Below are 17,559 nucleotides of genomic sequence, written 5' to 3' on the forward strand. Positions count from 1 at the left end.
TTTGCATGGATATCAAGGATCTCATTAAAAAATAATATATGAAAACAACATGTGAGAAAACTTTGAATATCTCTAAATTGTAAAATAGCTATGTGTCTATGTGAAACTGTCGTAACCATATGATTTTGTTTGTTTTACATAGAACATCGGCTGAACTGGGTGGCAAAGCTTCAGATGAATTATCATACGTTCTGAATGTCCGCGGAAAACACGAATTTCAGATATGAGTAAATTCCCGTATAAAATATGATATGTGAGTAACCTATTATTTTATCATGGAAACAATAATAGGAAAAAGGAAGTAGGCAATAAAAAAAATTCTTGAAACGGCTTCCAGTTCTCCAAGGAATTGTCTGAAAACTTGTTGGGACCAACCATGGTGTGTATTTTCCTGAAAAACGCCATTTGTCTCACAAACCGCGTTTTCAAATTTTTGGTCCGCATGAATCAGATGTCAGAATTGCGTGTTTTGTGTCATCTTGAGCACAACGACCCTAAACTAGATTGAGGAGAAGAAGTCAAAAGAAAAGCATTGAAAAAAGACACATGATTTGTTTTGAAAATTGTTGTTGAGTGGTTTAGTCAGAAAAGATTCGATTAAATGAGGATTAATCGGAGGAAACAGATTATTCAAAAGTCACATTTCTAGAATTTTCAAGACCAAATCGGTAAGATCAAAATGCAAATAATGTTGATTCTTTGGTTTATAAAGTTTCAGGAATAGAAGTTTCCAGAATTTCAATACACTGTTCCCTTGAAAAACTTTCCATCATCTCTCGAATTTCAGTGGAGCTGTAAATACGGGTTCCATTTACTGTTTTTTTTGTCAATCGGAAATCCACCAATTTTCTATTTATATGCCAATTTTCTCTAGAAAACCCAAATATTTGTCGGATTAACTTTATTCTTTAACTGATGTTATAGTTGTCATCAATCAAAATATCAAAGAAACATCAAATGAAGACATGGAGATCGGAAAATGTGTTGGGAGAAGAGTTTTTTGTGAAGAACTCCTACAGAGTACGGAGAGAGACTAGAGAAAATCGGATGTTTGCAAAATATTTTAAAAAAAGTAAAAATAATCAAATTAGGATTTCGATTTAGATTCAAAGATTAGATTCGATTAGCAGAATAAGAAAAAATAAAAATAAAAACATTTGGATGGGAGAAAATACACCTGCTACTCGGCATTTGGTCAGTGGGGAATCATGGGAATCAGGGGGTAAAGCTGAGGTATTATTAAAGGAATTTTTGCAGATTCAGAATTTAGAATTCCGAACCCAAATGTCAGGAAAAACAAAGGAATGATTGAAGGTGATCAACAGCTGAATAAGCGAACACAACCAAATATTAAAATGAAAAAAAGAAAAGAGTAATAGCAAAAATATGAAGAAGAGATCAAAAAGTAATAAAGAATGTGCAAATGAGTGAGTTTTTGATGAGGAAGGGGTTGGAATAATAACGATAATGAAATATATATAATCTACCAAATGGAGCATTTATCGGGCGGATTCATAAAACTCTCCGATGAGCATTTCCACGCTGACGCGAACTCTGGAGAGTTTTGTAGGGAGCCAAGCATTCTGAAAATAGTTTTTTGCATCAGTGGAAACAAGGAATATTTAAGAATTTGACGTACCGTATTCTCTCTTCCATATGTGGTTGTAACTTATAGCTCTTTGATCTGAGAGCACACCATCCTTGAGTGTAGGCCAAAAAGAAAAGCTGATCTTGAGAATACTTTTCTAATCCAGGCATCCGTCCGCTGTTCTGATTTCCGTTAGACTTCCATGCCTGTAAAACCATATTTAATTTTGCCAAGTTCCCTTTCCCGTACCTCGTAAGCCACTTTAAGTCCAACTTGATCGGCAATGTTTTCGTAGAGACCTTCCTTAGCAGCATTCATCTGAAGTAAACACGCAATTAGTGTGGATGGACGCAGCCAGGAACTTACGTCATGTGAATCCATTAATCCTGCGTATTGTTTGACGAAACATTGCTCGCGAGCTTTGAACTCTCGAATTGAATCGGTACTCCACCAAACGCCAAGGTTTCCAGTTGGGCCGTGAAGTTTACCTGGAAATATTTTTTTTGGAAATATATATTTTTGCTTCTTCCAAGAAATTGAGAACTCCAAAACAAAATGAACTAATCATTTTAAACATGTTTTTTCAGTGACTCAGCCATTTTCTAAACTGGTTAGATTTTTGATTTAAGTAGCCACACAACATTATCTCAATTATTTCCTGTTTTTCATCATTATAAAAATAACGACAACTATACATATTCAGAATTGCGTGGGTTATTCTGTGTTGTTCACATATCCGTTTCGCATATTTTTCCAAGAATAGCATCAGGAGTGTCTAATTAGATGCACGGTCGCACACTTGATTCAGCTCTTTAACTACCCTCATTGTGAGTAAGATGACCAACAGAGGAGAGGTCATTACGGATAGAGAAGCTTCTCTATTTTCTCAAAGCAGCTCGTTAACTCATTTAAAAAGGAGACTTTTACTACTAGTCATTACGGAAAAAGAAGGAAAACATTGAGAGGAAGTGGAAAAAAACGAGAAGGGACTAACCTTGTCCATCAAATGCATGGGTAAGCTCGTGTCCAATGATTGTTCCGATTCCTGCGTAGTTGGCGAAACTAAAAGATCAAAACATGTGTAATTGAATTACAATAGGAGTCATACAAAGGAATACAAAATTCAGGGGTTTTTAAAACCCTTCAAACTCACTCTAATTGATGTTCATCTGCATATGGTAGTCTTAACGAATCGAATGGAATCTGCACTAGATTTCGTTCATAATTATGTGCTGGAACCGAAATCGCAGGCCGTGTGTCCACCCAACTTCTCGGATCAACGGGAAGTCTCAATCTTTGAAGACGTTCTTTATATACCGATGAACTTCCTAGAACCATTGACCAGAAGAGAGTATCATGAAGTCTAACGGCTTCCTTCTCCATTTCATAGTCACTTCGCATTGCATCAGGGAATCCAATAAACTTTGTCATATTATTCACTTTGTCAATGACATTTTCACGAGTTTCTCTGTCCGAAAATAAGTTGCTGGATCTGACCATTTCTTCGTATTTTTCCTGTATTCGGTCGGCAATGTTTTGAACGGCTTTTACATTCTGAAAAAAGTGAATTTTAGAATTTTCGCTCTATAATTCTCTCACCTTCTCTGTATGATCGATTCCGTCAATTTTCCTCAAGATCGATGGCAATGACAACGGAAAGATTCCTGACAATCTCAATACACAAAACTCTTTTCTTTGACTAGCAGCTCCTGAGTACAATGAAACCGCCATCCACAGTAGTCCATCCCGACATTTAGGTGAAGCATATGCCAAATGGAACATGATAGTTTTCCATTTCACGTAATTCTTTAATACCGCCACTCCACTTCTGGATTGTTTCAATTTTTCAACGATTGCCGAGAGAATCGGAATCCATTGGGTACCCGTTTTGAGAGCGATTGGCTCCGAGTGTGACAAGTTTTCACCGACGAGGCGCGACAGGAAGTAGTGCCAGTTGATCTGAAAATCTCTTAAGCCAACAAATTTGAATTTCAACTTACAGCTGGCGCAATTTCTTGAAGTTCTCGAAGCATCACAACCGTATATCGCTCTTTTTTCTCTTTGTAGAACTGAAAAAAATCAATTTAAAAGTTAAATATGAATAAAACTTACAGTAGAACCAGCCATAGTGATCTGGTACTCGAGGTAGATCATATTTGCAATCATCATTCGAACTTTTTCATCAGTCGAATCAAAACCAAGAACCGCCGAGAGCTCTTCTCCAACCTGTTGCAGAGCTCTTGTCACTGGGGGACCCTCCATTTTTCCATAAATCATTTCAGGGGTAAGTTCTTTGTTATAGTGATATTTTTCTGGAGCCAGAAGGATAGGAAGTTGCTCATAGATCTGCAATAAAAAATTTTAAGTTTTAAAATAATAAAGTTCTTACCGTAATCAAGTGTTCTTTAGAGTTCAAGTAATTAACTTCAACTCCTGCCCAAAACAATGGAAAAACGGAATAATTGAATGCGCTTAGAATGATATCTTCAATTTCAAACCGTCTTCTCTTCTTCTCATCTTCATCCAACTCAATTTCAAAACTCTCTTCTTGCTCCAATGCTCCGTTCTTTAACTCTGGCATCCAACCACCAAGCTCGTCAACAAATCGTTCCCATAAATGAAGGCCTGTTTGCTCCAAAGTGTCAGTATCCATACATTGCTCATACATTTTTGCAGCCGCTCTCTCTCCAGCATTTGTTGGAAGAGGGTAAGAACCATCGTTAACTGAAAAATTTCGGTTTTTGTTTAAAATTGTATTGTTTCAAGAAAAACTTTAATGCCTACTTTTATGCATAGCCTGTACAATCTGATCGTGTGCAGTCCGTTGAGTTTCATAAAGTGTATTCCAGGAATCATATTTAAGATTTACAGATTGATTTATCCATCCACCACACGCAAACTGATAGAAGTTATCACACGGTTCGACACTTTGATCGACTCGTTTCAGAAGACGTGACGCTGTCATTACGCACTCTTCTGATGTACAAGCTGAAAAGAAAATAAATTAGAACTTAAATAATCTATGAACTTTGAATTTTGATTTTTTTTTAATGAGATAAATTTTGAGGTGGGTTCATTTGGGGTCATATAGTGGATTGCAATTTTTTTCTAGAATTCTGCTATAATTTAATCAGTTTTTTGTATGCCCTCTATTTGCAAACGATAAAATAATAAAATGTAATTATATAAACATAATTTTTTTACTTACTATTATAAGGGAACTACTTTCACATTAGGAATCAGTAATATTTCTGGCTGAACTACTGTATATAAGGGTACCTTTCTGTAGTCACGTTGGTCACATCTTAGTCACAAAAAAAACAGCTCTGACTTTAAACGATAAATGCTAAGATTTTAGGTTAAAATACTTGTTTCAATCTGACGAATTAAGTCTGATTCATATTATTTGTGGTTTCAAAATAAATCCTTTTCGAAAAAACTGAATCGAAAACATTCGTTTTTCAAAATGTCTAAAAACTCACGTAATGTTTGATAGTAGAGAAAACAGGCGATGGCGAAGCTGAGCGTTACGAATAGAAAAATGACAAGTACTGTGAGCAATAGGCAGCCTTTCGAAGAGCTGCTAATCGCCTCTTTTGACCGGCTTGACGAGGGTTGACCTGTATCACGCAACAATGAAGACGATGCTTGTTTTCCCTCTTCGAGAGATACGCCATTCTGAAAATCCCACGTTTTTGAAATTATATCAGCTAGTTAGATGAGTTTTCATTAGGTTCCAGAATTTTATACACTTACCGTAAGTCTAAAAGGTTTTCAGTGTTTTTATAGAATTGATAATTTTTCTTGACAATTTAATAAACACTAACATAAAAATTAATCTGATCTCCAGATTTTTTGAAACATTTCTTAATTTTCTTGAAATGAAAATGTTTGGAAAACGTCGATTACAGACTTTTTTTATATTAAATTTTGGCGTTTCTTGCGATATATAAGTTGGACAAAACTTTTACCACGGCCAAAACATTATAGTATAACATTTGATAGAATTGTTCAAAATGAATGTTGATCTATTTATGGGAAGGATTTAGGACTATTAAAGGATTTAGTGCATATTGCTAAAGTTTAAGCTGAGTTCTTCACTCTCGGATTAGTATAAGCCATGTGCTTAACATATGTTTTTTCTTTCCAAAAAAACTTACATCCACTGTATCAGCTGAAATAATAGAAATAGCTAAAGAGTTTTGATTTTTCAATATCCTGTAAACTCGTCTGCTATCATGACTTGAACTCATAGTAAGAGTCATTAGAAAAAATGAATATAAAGAGTCTAACCCTCCACTACCACCTGAATCAGACTAAAGGCAAGAATGGGTACAAAAGTGAATTGTATCTTCTTGCCTAATCATTATGCTAGCTACAAATTCATTGGTTAGTCAATAAACTAAGAATAAGATCCTGAGTGTTGGTGTTTCCTTTTGAAAAAAAATATTTTTTGTGTTTTTGAGTTTTAAAATTTTTTCAAAAATTAAAGAATGGCAGATGGTCTGAAGCAGAATAAAAATTTAAAAAAAAGTAAGTTATTTATAATTTATAGTTTAATGGGTTTTTACACAGCCAATGAAGCACCCAAATAGTCGATACAGTAGCCTACAGTAACTCCCTAAAATTCTTACCGAAAACGACTGAATAGGGGTGTCTTCAGATGGTAAAAGCGGGTTCAACGAGCTGTATGAACGCATCTCGTGTGATAAGCTTCTTTGTAACTTTTCCAGTAACCTGGTCATATCTGCTTTTATCTTTTTGCTTTGCTGAAAATTATTTGCTTCCAGATATCTCAGAAAACAATTATAATGATGGTAGATGATAATGGAGGATAAATAGAAAAGAGATAAAAGATAAGGTAAAAGTGATGAGGAATGGATCTCGCGGACTGATGACGACACACATAAAAATCTGCAGAGGTGAAAACAAGGGGACAGATCGGATCTCTAGAGGTGTTGCAATTTTTTGTGTAACAGGGAAAAAATGTGTGTGATTCGGGGAGTGTGAAGAACAATTTCATCATGACATGTGGTAGAAGGTGTGAATCAGTTTTTTGAGTCACGTTTTCCGAAACAATCGTAATTTAACAGATTCTTAGTGAGTTTCGACGGAAATGAACACTCTTAACTTAGAAGAAACTGGTCGGCCTACATGCCTGCCTACCTATCATGAAAATAAAAGGCACTTCTCATATTTTTCCTAACTTTAAAAGATGATATCTTGATTCTCTTTAGTTTTATCAAAAATTGTCAACTGATGAAATACGTGCAAAATATTTTTCCACATTTTACCTGTATACAACTTTTTAGTAGGATTTAAGACAACCAAGATATACGCCGTCAAAGTTGATCAATGGTGGTGCAAGTCGCATATAAAATACGGTAGAAAAAGGTTCATTTATTGGGATTGAATACACGAAACTTTTTTTGATAAAGATGTTTTACTTTTCATAATCAGTTTAAAAAAAACTTATTTACTGAATATAATAAAATATTATTGAAAAACACTGCAATAATCCACTTTCAAAAAACCAAGCTTACAAGTTAGAGCACTTTTTTTTGGGTCTCGGTGCGATCAACGTCATTTGAAAAGTGCCATCTCAGTAAAAGAACGTGCGAAAAAACTGAGTACGTCATTTCGTTTACTATTAGATGAACGAGAGTTCTTGGAGTGAACATATTTCTACAAAATAACTGGAATGATGCAAAATATTTTTTGAAGAGAGATAAGTATTCAGAATCCAACACTATTACACGTGGTACTTCACCTGATTCGGGTCATGTTTTCTAGGTCACACCCTGCATTGTTCGGTTGTAATTTAATGATTTATGATATGCAGTTTCAAAGGCTAATTGTCTAGATTACCTCTAGTTTTGGCAAGATGGAGTACCTGCTTTTTTGCGGGGGTTACTGAAAATTGAGTAGGAATGTATAGAGCGGGTGAGTAATAAAATAAATAGGTGGTAAGTAGATTACAAAATGTTTGTTTCGATCTTATTTTGCTTCGTCAACATTTGGTAATTGGGTTTCAGATAATATATTTAGTTAGGTTGTCTAGAATACGCACAGTGATTTTTTTCGAACTTCTAACTCGAGAGAAAAATTCTACAAAAAAATACCAAAAATTTTCATAAAAAAATACCAAAAATCTTAAACTTTACTTAAAATTTCGACAAGAATCCTAACATCATTCAAAAGTTCCTACCAATAAAAAATCTACAAATTAAAAAAAGTGGTGGTAACGACATTAGAGTATAAACCAAAAATATCATCTAGCGTTCTCACAAACATTTCTGCTTGTAAACAGAAAATCGTAAAACTTCCGCACCAGATTTCCTCATGCCAAAAAACTACAAACTACGTAGATTCTACAAGATCAGGTTCAATGAGTTTGCTGAATTAACACAGGGAACATTTATATGTAGATTGAAATGATATCACTGTGGAAAAATGGATATATTAGAAAATATTGAAAATTTCTCATTTTAAAATTACATAATTGAAAAGCTCTGCTGTCACTCTTCATTTTTCTCAATTGCGCCTGTTCCATTCTAATTCAATTATATTCTTTCTGAGGGAACGTGAGAATCAAATCGAAACAAGAAAAGTTGAAGAAAAAATGGATGAGATCAAAAAGTGAAAAAGAATTCGAAAAAATGATAATTTTAAAATAGAAAATTTTGATCATTAAGATTTATGACATATGTACCTAGCCTGTTTTACATTGTGTGAAACTCAGTGAGCATGAAATCTTATTTGAAAATTTTGAATCTTTTCATGATACTCTTATAATCAGAGCAGTGACGTCGATTACAAGAAATCTTTTCAAGTTATAGATTCTAAAAATTTGAAATCAGTTGCCGAACCGCTAATTTAGATGGAAAAGTACATATATAACACTCGACGTATCAGAAAAATAGTCGAATATAATATAAGACTTTTAGAAAATTCCCAGAAGCACATCATAAAAAGCTAATCGTGAATTTATATGCAAAAAATTTGAAACAAATAGTCCTAAATTTAAGCGTTTGGAAATTCGAAACAAATGGTGTTTCCGGTTCAGAAGAATATTGGTAGCCGACAGCAAAACACAAGATTTTTGAGAAAAATTTAGAATAAGCTTAAACCTAAATATAAGTAGGTCTAGGCTGAAACATTTGAGCCTGAGTCTGAAGCTTGGCCTAAGCTTTATCCTATGTCTAGACCACGTCTCCATGTCAGATATTTCAGCAAATCGATTTTAAAAAATTTCTAGAATACCCAATCATTAATATTCAATTTGCCAGAATTCTCAAAATGCATTTTCCGATTGAATAATTTTAGAATTCAACAACAAAAAACACCCGTTTTAAGATTTCTCGTCACTTTTTAATAGTAGTAGTTGTGACGACAAATCTCATGAATCAGAGATTTGAGTTGGAAAAAATGACAATAAGGAAGAAGAAAAACGCGGATTTTCTGAATTTGACATGATGTTTAAGTGGGTTTGCAGACAATTTTTAAAAATTAATTGGAAAATTGCATGAATATTTTAAAATAAAATTTTTTGGATAGCAGCGATCCAGCTGCATTTTTATTCGTAAAAATGCTAAATGTTCGTAATTTATTTTAGAGTCAATCCAATTAGCGAATCAATGAAATTACATGATTCGTCACGAATATGACGAATATTTGTTCATATGTAGTTTGAAATTGACTCTCTATCACGATTGCTCTCTGGCCTACACTATCGATTACTTTTAACTTCATACTAATTTTTAAAGAAATAAAAGTTTTGAGCTTAGAGTTACGTCTTAACTCCATATTTTAGGAAACGGTTTGAGAAAGAGCTGGAGCCTTCATACCGTAGTAAGTTACGATCTAATTGAGGATAATATAAGCTTCGTTATCCAAAATTTCCACCGTTTTCCAAAGGTCGTATACACTTCCGCAACTCCTTCAAAATCTTTCCAAAAAAGAATACAAAAAGAAAACGGAGAAACCGAAGAACATGACACTCTCGGTATCCCCAATAAATTGGGCCTTTTATTTTATTTAAACGTAAGTGTCTACCACCACCACCGCCACCACCAGTACAACTAGAGCTCAGCTATGTCCATCTCATTCACAAATTGCTTTTCATTCATTTTCTTCCATCTCCCCTTTTCCGTATATCCATTTACTATGGAGGAGGTCTACCAATTAAGGATCACATGACATGGCTCTACCATGTCAAAAAGAGGTAGGATTCTCTATGACGTCAACCAGGAAAAACAAAAAGAGAATATGGCCGTATATGGGTTGAGCTCGAATTACGAGTTCAGGTGAATCGGAAGATTCTCCAAAAAATAAAACAAAATGACAATAAACCAACTCAGAACTAGTACTACAATTTCAGGATATTTCACAGGAAACTCCGTAAGTTATTGGCTAGAAGCATACACTTATGGCCTTTTCGAAAAAAAATTGTTAAATTGGTAAAGCTTCTGTCAAACTGAAAAGACTCGACCAAGACTTTTTAAAGCTTTAGCCCAAGTTTGATCGAATTTGAAGAGCCTCAAGAAAAGTTTGGCTCAAAAATTGGTAGGAGTTGGAGTTGGAGCAGACTGCGCGGCCTAACTTCCAAGCTTAATCTAAACTGGAGATGCCTGGATAACCAATTGAATTAAGACGAAAAGCAAACTTAAATTTACAGTTCAATTTTTTCTTGTTTTTTGAATATACATTTTTTTAAATTTTCTAATATAATCGCAATAAAAGTGTCACGGTGTTCAAAGTTCGCTCAAAATGAGACGGAAAAACAACGGAATTGAAAAAGGATTGGGTTTCAAAGAATATTCATCAGACGGGGAAATATAAAAATTTAAAGGGAAAAAAGTAGGAAAACAAGAAAATTAATTTTTCGTTCGAATTCCGGAGACAGCAAGGTAAACCTAACAAGCCCTTAAAATTACATGAAACGCATTTATTCTGGAACTTTTCTGGTATGCAACATGAATCACAAGTACTCACCCAAAAAAATCTGAGAAATGTGACAACAATCGCATCAAAAAAAAAAAGAGTTGTCAAATGCCATCAAATATGTAAACTTGTCAGTTATATTAAAGCCCCACCCACCCCCAAACAGAAGATTGCTAGTTTCAGAGAAAGGGAGTGGTTCTTTGAATATTGTTTTCGAGAAATTCATAACATAAAGCTTTTAAAATCGAATATACGATTTCTTCAAAGCATAGCCACTTTCTGAGAATCAAGCTTGTTAAAATCTTGTCAGTTGGCTGTTTGCAGACGTGTTCTCTCCTATTTCAAATATTGACTCATGTTTTACACAAAAGAACAATTGAAGAGTGATGTCAATTTAAAGCCTAAAACCAAAATATCAGGCTTTTCTATCTGGGGAAAGCTTGTTTTCAGGCCTATCTACCTACATACTTGCCTACCAACCTTCTTACCGGTAGGGCTGACAAGAAACCTGAGCCAACATTTTTCGGGTTCGGTGACTAGACAAAATGCAGGTACTATGAACTACTGAAGCACGAAAAACCATCAAACTCGTATAGAACCTGAGTTCGCAACAATTTTTCAACAAAAAAATCAAAATGAACTGTGTTTTAAATTCAACTAGTCTACAAAGATTATGACGCAAAATGTGTCACATTGTGTTGTCCAATTTAACGAGTTTTTGAAAAAATGCCCGATCAAAATAGAAAAAAAAACAATTCAATTGAATTTAAAAAAAACATTTCAAAAAAGTTCCCAGCCACCTTGGCGTCATTATCATCTTTTGTTTAAGAAAAAAAGGAAGTTGACTTGTTGCGGAAGCCTAAACTGGTTTTAGGAGAGAAGAAGCTGGTGGACAGTGGTCATAGGTGTGGTCGTGATTCGAGAAAAAAAAGTTTGGGTGGAACTGATATATATTATAAAATGGGGGAATGATTTTTGATAGAGAATGTATTGATATTAAGTTTCTTCTTGCGATTATTAATCGCCAGAAGACACAAAATTTGAAACGAGCGGATTTTTTTCTGCAGACAGACAAATTTCTGTAAGTTTGGAAATCTCCACAGGGTTTATCCATTTTATTCATTAGCTAGGACGGTCAAGTTCAAATTGTTTCCTTTTCATCACGTATCACAAAATATATGATGGCTAAGTTGATAATCAAACAAAAGACTCAAAGATGCAAAAAATGCAACAGAAACTTCTAAAAAAGTACATCGATACTTTTTATTTCCGTCAGTCACGTGGTACTGTTCTTTTCTGGTTCGACTGTACTTCAATATTAACTTATGGAAAACTGTATGACGTCACGGAAGCGTCATGTGTAGCGATAATGATTGATTAGACCTTTTTGGTAAACTGATGGAGAAATCAAGACGATCAACACATTTTTTGGAATAGAGAGAAACAATGAGATATTATTGGAATGGTTATGATTTGATAAGTAATACGAAATGAGTAGAAGGCACAGTCTCATCTTTAGTCTAGCAATGTATTTTGCATTATAAAACGCAAAGTAATATATTAATTCAACTGTAAAATATTTCAGAGCAATTTAAACAGGCTGGAGAGAAAGTTGCAATTTTTGCATTATGAATTGTTGTACCTTACGCTCTAAATATTTTTCGAACATTTAAGAAAACGTTCTGGTCTCTTTTGTTAAAAATTTATTAGATCTTTCACCTAGTTCAAACTTTTGAGGTCACTGGAAGTCCAAGCATCTTCAAAAAATGAGACTTCTGTTAGTAATTTTTTAAAAGAAACAACAAAAAAAATTTGCGTTTCCAAATAAAAGTATTTGATATTTTTAATTGAAATATGATTTTTTTAGAACAAACCCTATGAGTGAAAATTTGAAAATTTTGATTCTGATATTTAAAAAATTTTTTGAGTTCAAAAGTTTATTGGACTGCATTTTTTCTCAGAGTACATCAAGCCATCAGCTTTTTTGAAAACAATCAACTCACAGCTTTCAAACCAAAATTGATTTTGTTGAACACAGTTTTTGGTTCCAAAATATTTCTTATTTTAAGCATTAGAGCATTTCAGAGTTCAAATAATTGCAGAAATATTACATATGAACTGCACCCGCCCACCACATATACAAATTATTCGAAAAAATACATAAATAAACATGGCCAATTGACTAAAGTTGTGTTATTTCTCAGAAACTGGAACCACTTATGCTCCCACGCTTCCTATCCACTCGTTCAGCAAACGATGACGTGGCAATGACAATGTCCTTGAGGGTTACAAATAATCTACTTGAGATTTGTTTTGCAAAGAAATAATTAGTTGAAAAGTTGTAGGATACGAGAATACAACGATTTTGCAGTGGTAATGTAAAAAAAAACGGCGGGAAATTGTATTTGAATTTTTTCAGAATATTTGGCACGGTCTGTACTCACTATCAACTCTAAATCTGAAGCCAGACATTTTTGGGATTCCCCTTTTTTCTCGTTTGCTTTTTTCTTTCGTTATTTTTTAAATATTTTTTTTATTTTGTAGAATTTCTCCTAAGTATTTAATCTCATAAATACTCACCATAATCCTTGTAATATCCGCATTCGTAACAGAATTCCGTCGACTGATCGCATCTGCTTCGCCACCGCCACTGCAACGCCGCCTTGTTTTACAACGGCTCGTCTGAAAAATAGGAGGCTTATTTTTGGAAACGGTGACGATTTATCTTAGATTACGATAATTTTGAAATTAGTTACAATAATCAAAGATTTTACTAGAAGACCAAAGGTGATCTAAGATGATCTGGATTACCAAGAGACGATAGGGTTGATGAATAAAATTTAAAAACAATTTTTATAGCAGACATTTTTTTTATTGAAATCTTGAGATCATAAATTTCAAAGACCAAATTTATATACATGACGAAAAAAAAAATCTAGCACAATTTTGAAAGTTATTTCGAGGTAGGTATGACGAGAAGAAAATCAATTATCTAAATCGAAATTTCTTTTTTTTAGCTTCCAGAGTGACGTGCATTCTATGAAAATTTTGTTAAAGCTTCCAGTTTTTACTTGGAAACAAAAGCAAATATTCCAGGCGAATTTTAAAATTAATCATTAAAACTGCAAATGTCATTGGAATAGACAGATGCAATAAATGTCTTTTCGTGTCGGGACCTTTAGTTTGGAGAGGTTACAACTCGTGAATTGTGGGTAGCATATATTATTGGTTTTTTTGTGTTTGACAATTTTGATGTGTTTCAGTCAGAAAAAAATTAATTTTTTAAAAGGGAGGTTGAAAAAAATTAATCAAATTATTTTCAGCAATTTGAGATATTATTCTTTGTCCGAAATTTTTTTAAATATTTTAAGTGAAATCTATAAATTCCGATTTCTAAATATATGATAGCAATCATGATTTTTCATTCTGATTTAATTTTTAAAATGGAAGAAATGTGGGAACCTAGGCCGCGGTCATAGATCTATTTACAAAATAGAAAAATGAACGATAATTTTCTAATTTGAATTGGGACCAAAATTAAAAAAAAAAGCCAATAGAGAAAATTTTATATACAGAAAATGTTATTTTCAGATCAATTTTATCGCAGATTTAAAAAAATAAAATTCGGCCACCGATTTTTTGTGCGGTCTGCGTAGGAAGAACAGGCAACAAAAAAGTTCCATAGAGCGCTTTTGCTGAAAAAAAAAACGTCTACAGGCATTAAGAGGGTGCGCAAAATTGTGGCATGAGTGGCTGTTGTTGAGCTTTATCGAGTGACACCCAAGGGACAGTTCAATCAACGTGTCGATCGAGGGTGGGCATACACTCGACGAGAGGACATCCCACTTTTTGGTTGGGTGACGCAAAAAATGTGGGTAAATTTGTGCATATTCTCTTTTCAAAAAATTGTTGCAATTCAGAGCACGTTGACATGTTGATAAGACTGAGAAAAAGAAACAAATGTGACTTGGAGATTGAAATGGAAATTTTTTTTTTGAAGACCGAGTTTTGAAATAAACTAAATCAATTTTTCGTGAACCGCAGGTATTCTAGATGTTACTAACTACAAGTACTACTCTAGAACTGAAAATGGCTATAATAGCTTCATATACCCTTTTTTTGAAGACATTTTAAGAGTTATTGAAAAATTAATCCACTTCAAAACCACGAAAGAATATGGATAAAAAGGGCAATATCAAAATTGCAACAAAAAAATTCGAGAAAGTTCTATCTCATCTTAAAAGTATACATCTTGGTAGATCCCTTCCAGAACTAAAAAATAAACAAAACCAATCCCCTTTCACACATTTCGATGATGACGTGGCATTGAGCAAATATTAAAAATGAAAATGAATTGGTAAGAGGGTGGTTGGGATTGAATGAGGTATAAGATCATAAAGATTACATTTATATAACACTTCATTGAATTTGAATTTTAAAAGAATCAAATGTTTTGAAAATTAATACTTCTAAAGGGAAAATTTGAACGACCGAAACCATGACACAAAAGATTGAAAAGTCTTGAGCCTGTTTGGATTAACTATTAAAAAATAACTATAAAAAATCCAACTTTTAAATATGCGATATTTCACTTTTGGCTAATCTCCAAGTTTGAATTCACTCAAAATGAGAAACCAAACTCATTTTCGAGCCAATCAGCAAACTTCGATAGCTTCATCTGATTGGTTGAATAGTGTCTGCGCGAATCGCTGATTGGTCTTGCAGTTTTCATTTTGGAGGAAATTCAAACATATATGATTTCGATATTATTTCAAAAGCTACCTACAAAACTGAAGTGAAGTTCGCTTAAAAAGCAAAACTTCCTAAATCAGAAGAAATTAATATTTGTTTCAAAAATTCAAAAAATGCTCCAACTAACGACCACATATGATTAGTCTAGACATTTGAATCGCTCATAAAAACACAAAAAAAAATTCCGAAAGAAAACTTTTTTCTCGGCAAGAAAAAATAAATGAAAACACAAAGATTTTATGAATCTGCTTCTCTTGACAAGAGGAATGCCGGCAAGACTTATGTTTCATTTTTAATTTTTTTTCCAATTTTTCATTTCGGATTTTCTGTTTGAACACCTGTGCAAAACGAATTGTTGCTCCTCGCTACGGATCAAAAGGGTTGGAACGAAAAGCAATTGGAATGGAAATTGGAAGAAAAAAAAATTGCGGGTAATCTTGAAGTTGTAATTAAATAGATATAGGGGTGAGAAATATAGGATTAGAATGTACGCGCGAATTCGCAGAGAAAATGGGGGCGTGGTCGGGGAGAGTGGACAACAATTATCCAAGGTTGTACGAAGAGACGACGAGCCATGATCACTGTGCTCCTGGAGCAGCAATTAGCACAAGGAATTCGAAATTAGCAAGATCTTTGTGTGGGCGTGTGGAGGAGCTAACAGAGGGACCGATCAACTTTGGTTTGTTCTTATCTCTTTTTTGAATGGATCTCGCCTCATGCATAGACCTAGGTATTTTGAAAATAAAGCTGACAAACCGGACGTCCAGTTTTGAAAGATAACTTTTCGAGTTTTCATTTCACATTCCAGGTCTTACCAAATTTGAAAGAATACAGTGCCAAAGTATTGTAACAAGGCAACAATCTTAGAACGGCCCGAGCAATTAAAAAAAAATTAGCTGTAAACTATTTGATTACTGTGTTAAAATGTGTATGTACACTTCCAAACATGCTCAACTGAGCATTTTTCTTTCAGTAAGTTCCGCTTTCAGCCACAATTGTCTTTCTTTTTTTCGTCAACCACCTTCTATTAATTTATTTTTGTCCCGCCAATTCAAACCTCATCAACCAAAAACAAATTTGAGTAGGCGCGAGTGCCGTTCTCGAATAAGTGACGTCATGAATGAACAGGGGTTCATTATTATCTAATTAGCGTTATTGGTCCTAAAAAAATATTTATAAAAAAATAGGGCATGCTTCACAAGTTTTCAAACTATTTTTTTTTCTGAAAACAAAACAATCACGAAATAAGAAAAAACTCTACGTTTCTTATAGAAAACCCAAAGGTGCGTGCTGAAAATATTTACGAAACTCGTTCCGCGTGGTGAGACCCATTCCGACAAATGTGCCTCACAGAGTTTTTTTTTTGCAAAAAGATTACATAATAGCGAATGTATAATTTTCCCCGTAAGTAAGATGAACCTCAAATTTCTAGTTTAAAAACGATCTTTTGATAAACTTAAAAATTCAGAAAAAAACACAGTTAGCACAGCTTTCCCTTATTCCGGAAATCACGATACAAAATCAGGTACATCGTGAAAAATAAAACGTTTAGGTGAAGTAGTAACTCGTTTAATATGCAATTTCTTTGCATCAACATCACCTTCGACGAAAAGTCCGAAGAAGTGAATTTCTTCTTCTTCGAAAAAAAAGTCCAAGAGTTGAGGGTGGAACTGAATGACAGGGGGACACGTGAGCTACATCTGATCTTCTTTTTCACGTCATTTGATGAGAGAGTGTCGCAAAAGAGCAAGAATTTCAGCTGGTTAGTGAGGAGGAAGAATTACAGTCGCATCGGTGCGGAACGGTGGAAACAAGATCAGCAGTGATATCATAAAGGGATTACGGTAGATGATGTAACATCATTTTTAACTGTTTCTATTTATTTTATTTTTTACGTAGGCGTCATGGGTCTCACCACGCTGACAACAAGTTACTGTAACTGGCTGTGAAAAACATGGTGTAATGGCGGCCTTTAAAATTACACTAATTGCGTTGTCTTCGTGGCGAGACCCATGCGTAAAATAAGACAATAATTATCATCTTTTGACAATTATGTAATATGTATTTCAATATGTATTTCATTAAAGACCAAATTTTAAGATCTAAATTTAAAGGTATATTTTGTTAACAAAATGGCATGCTTGTAAGCGAAAATCGAAAAGAATAATTTCAAAACCTTACCTGAAGCATATCTTCAAAAAAGATAATTAATCTCGAAACCAGTGAAGACCTCATTATCACTTTCATTATGATTTCCAGCTCATAGTTCTAGCTCA

The 17,559-nt window shown here is 33.9% G+C and overlaps 1 protein-coding gene and 1 non-coding gene across 3 annotated transcripts; one reads left to right on the forward strand and one right to left on the reverse strand.

Annotated features, from left to right (window-relative positions):
• Positions 1-885: 885 nt before the first annotated feature.
• On the reverse strand, positions 886-17,552 carry nep-26 (Neprilysin). 2 transcript variants are annotated; one of them, NM_001027368.4, is made up of 14 exons: positions 17,465-17,552; positions 13,112-13,213; positions 5,071-5,266; positions 4,373-4,576; positions 3,978-4,312; positions 3,701-3,934; positions 3,589-3,657; positions 3,188-3,547; positions 2,742-3,142; positions 2,583-2,650; positions 1,955-2,076; positions 1,838-1,906; positions 1,640-1,794; positions 886-1,583 (listed from the first exon to the last, which is right to left on the reverse strand). In NM_001027368.4, exons 2-14 carry the CDS (start codon positions 13,112-13,114, stop codon positions 1,484-1,486), a joined length of 2,316 nt encoding a protein of 771 aa, NP_001022539.1. In that variant the 5' UTR covers positions 13,115-13,213; positions 17,465-17,552; the 3' UTR covers positions 886-1,483. The 2 variants fall into 2 exon arrangements, with proteins under 2 accessions (NP_001022539.1, NP_001022540.1); NM_001027369.5 differs by lacking the exons at positions 13,112-13,213; positions 17,465-17,552 and adding an exon at positions 6,223-6,357.
• Positions 11,512-13,113, forward strand: anr-52. The gene is made up of 2 exons (NR_101740.1): positions 11,512-11,612; positions 12,736-13,113.
• Positions 17,553-17,559: the final 7 nt, after the last annotated feature.

This window comes from Caenorhabditis elegans, chromosome II (assembly GCF_000002985.6).
Source record: "Caenorhabditis elegans chromosome II".
NCBI lineage: Eukaryota > Metazoa > Nematoda > Chromadorea > Rhabditida > Rhabditidae > Caenorhabditis > Caenorhabditis elegans.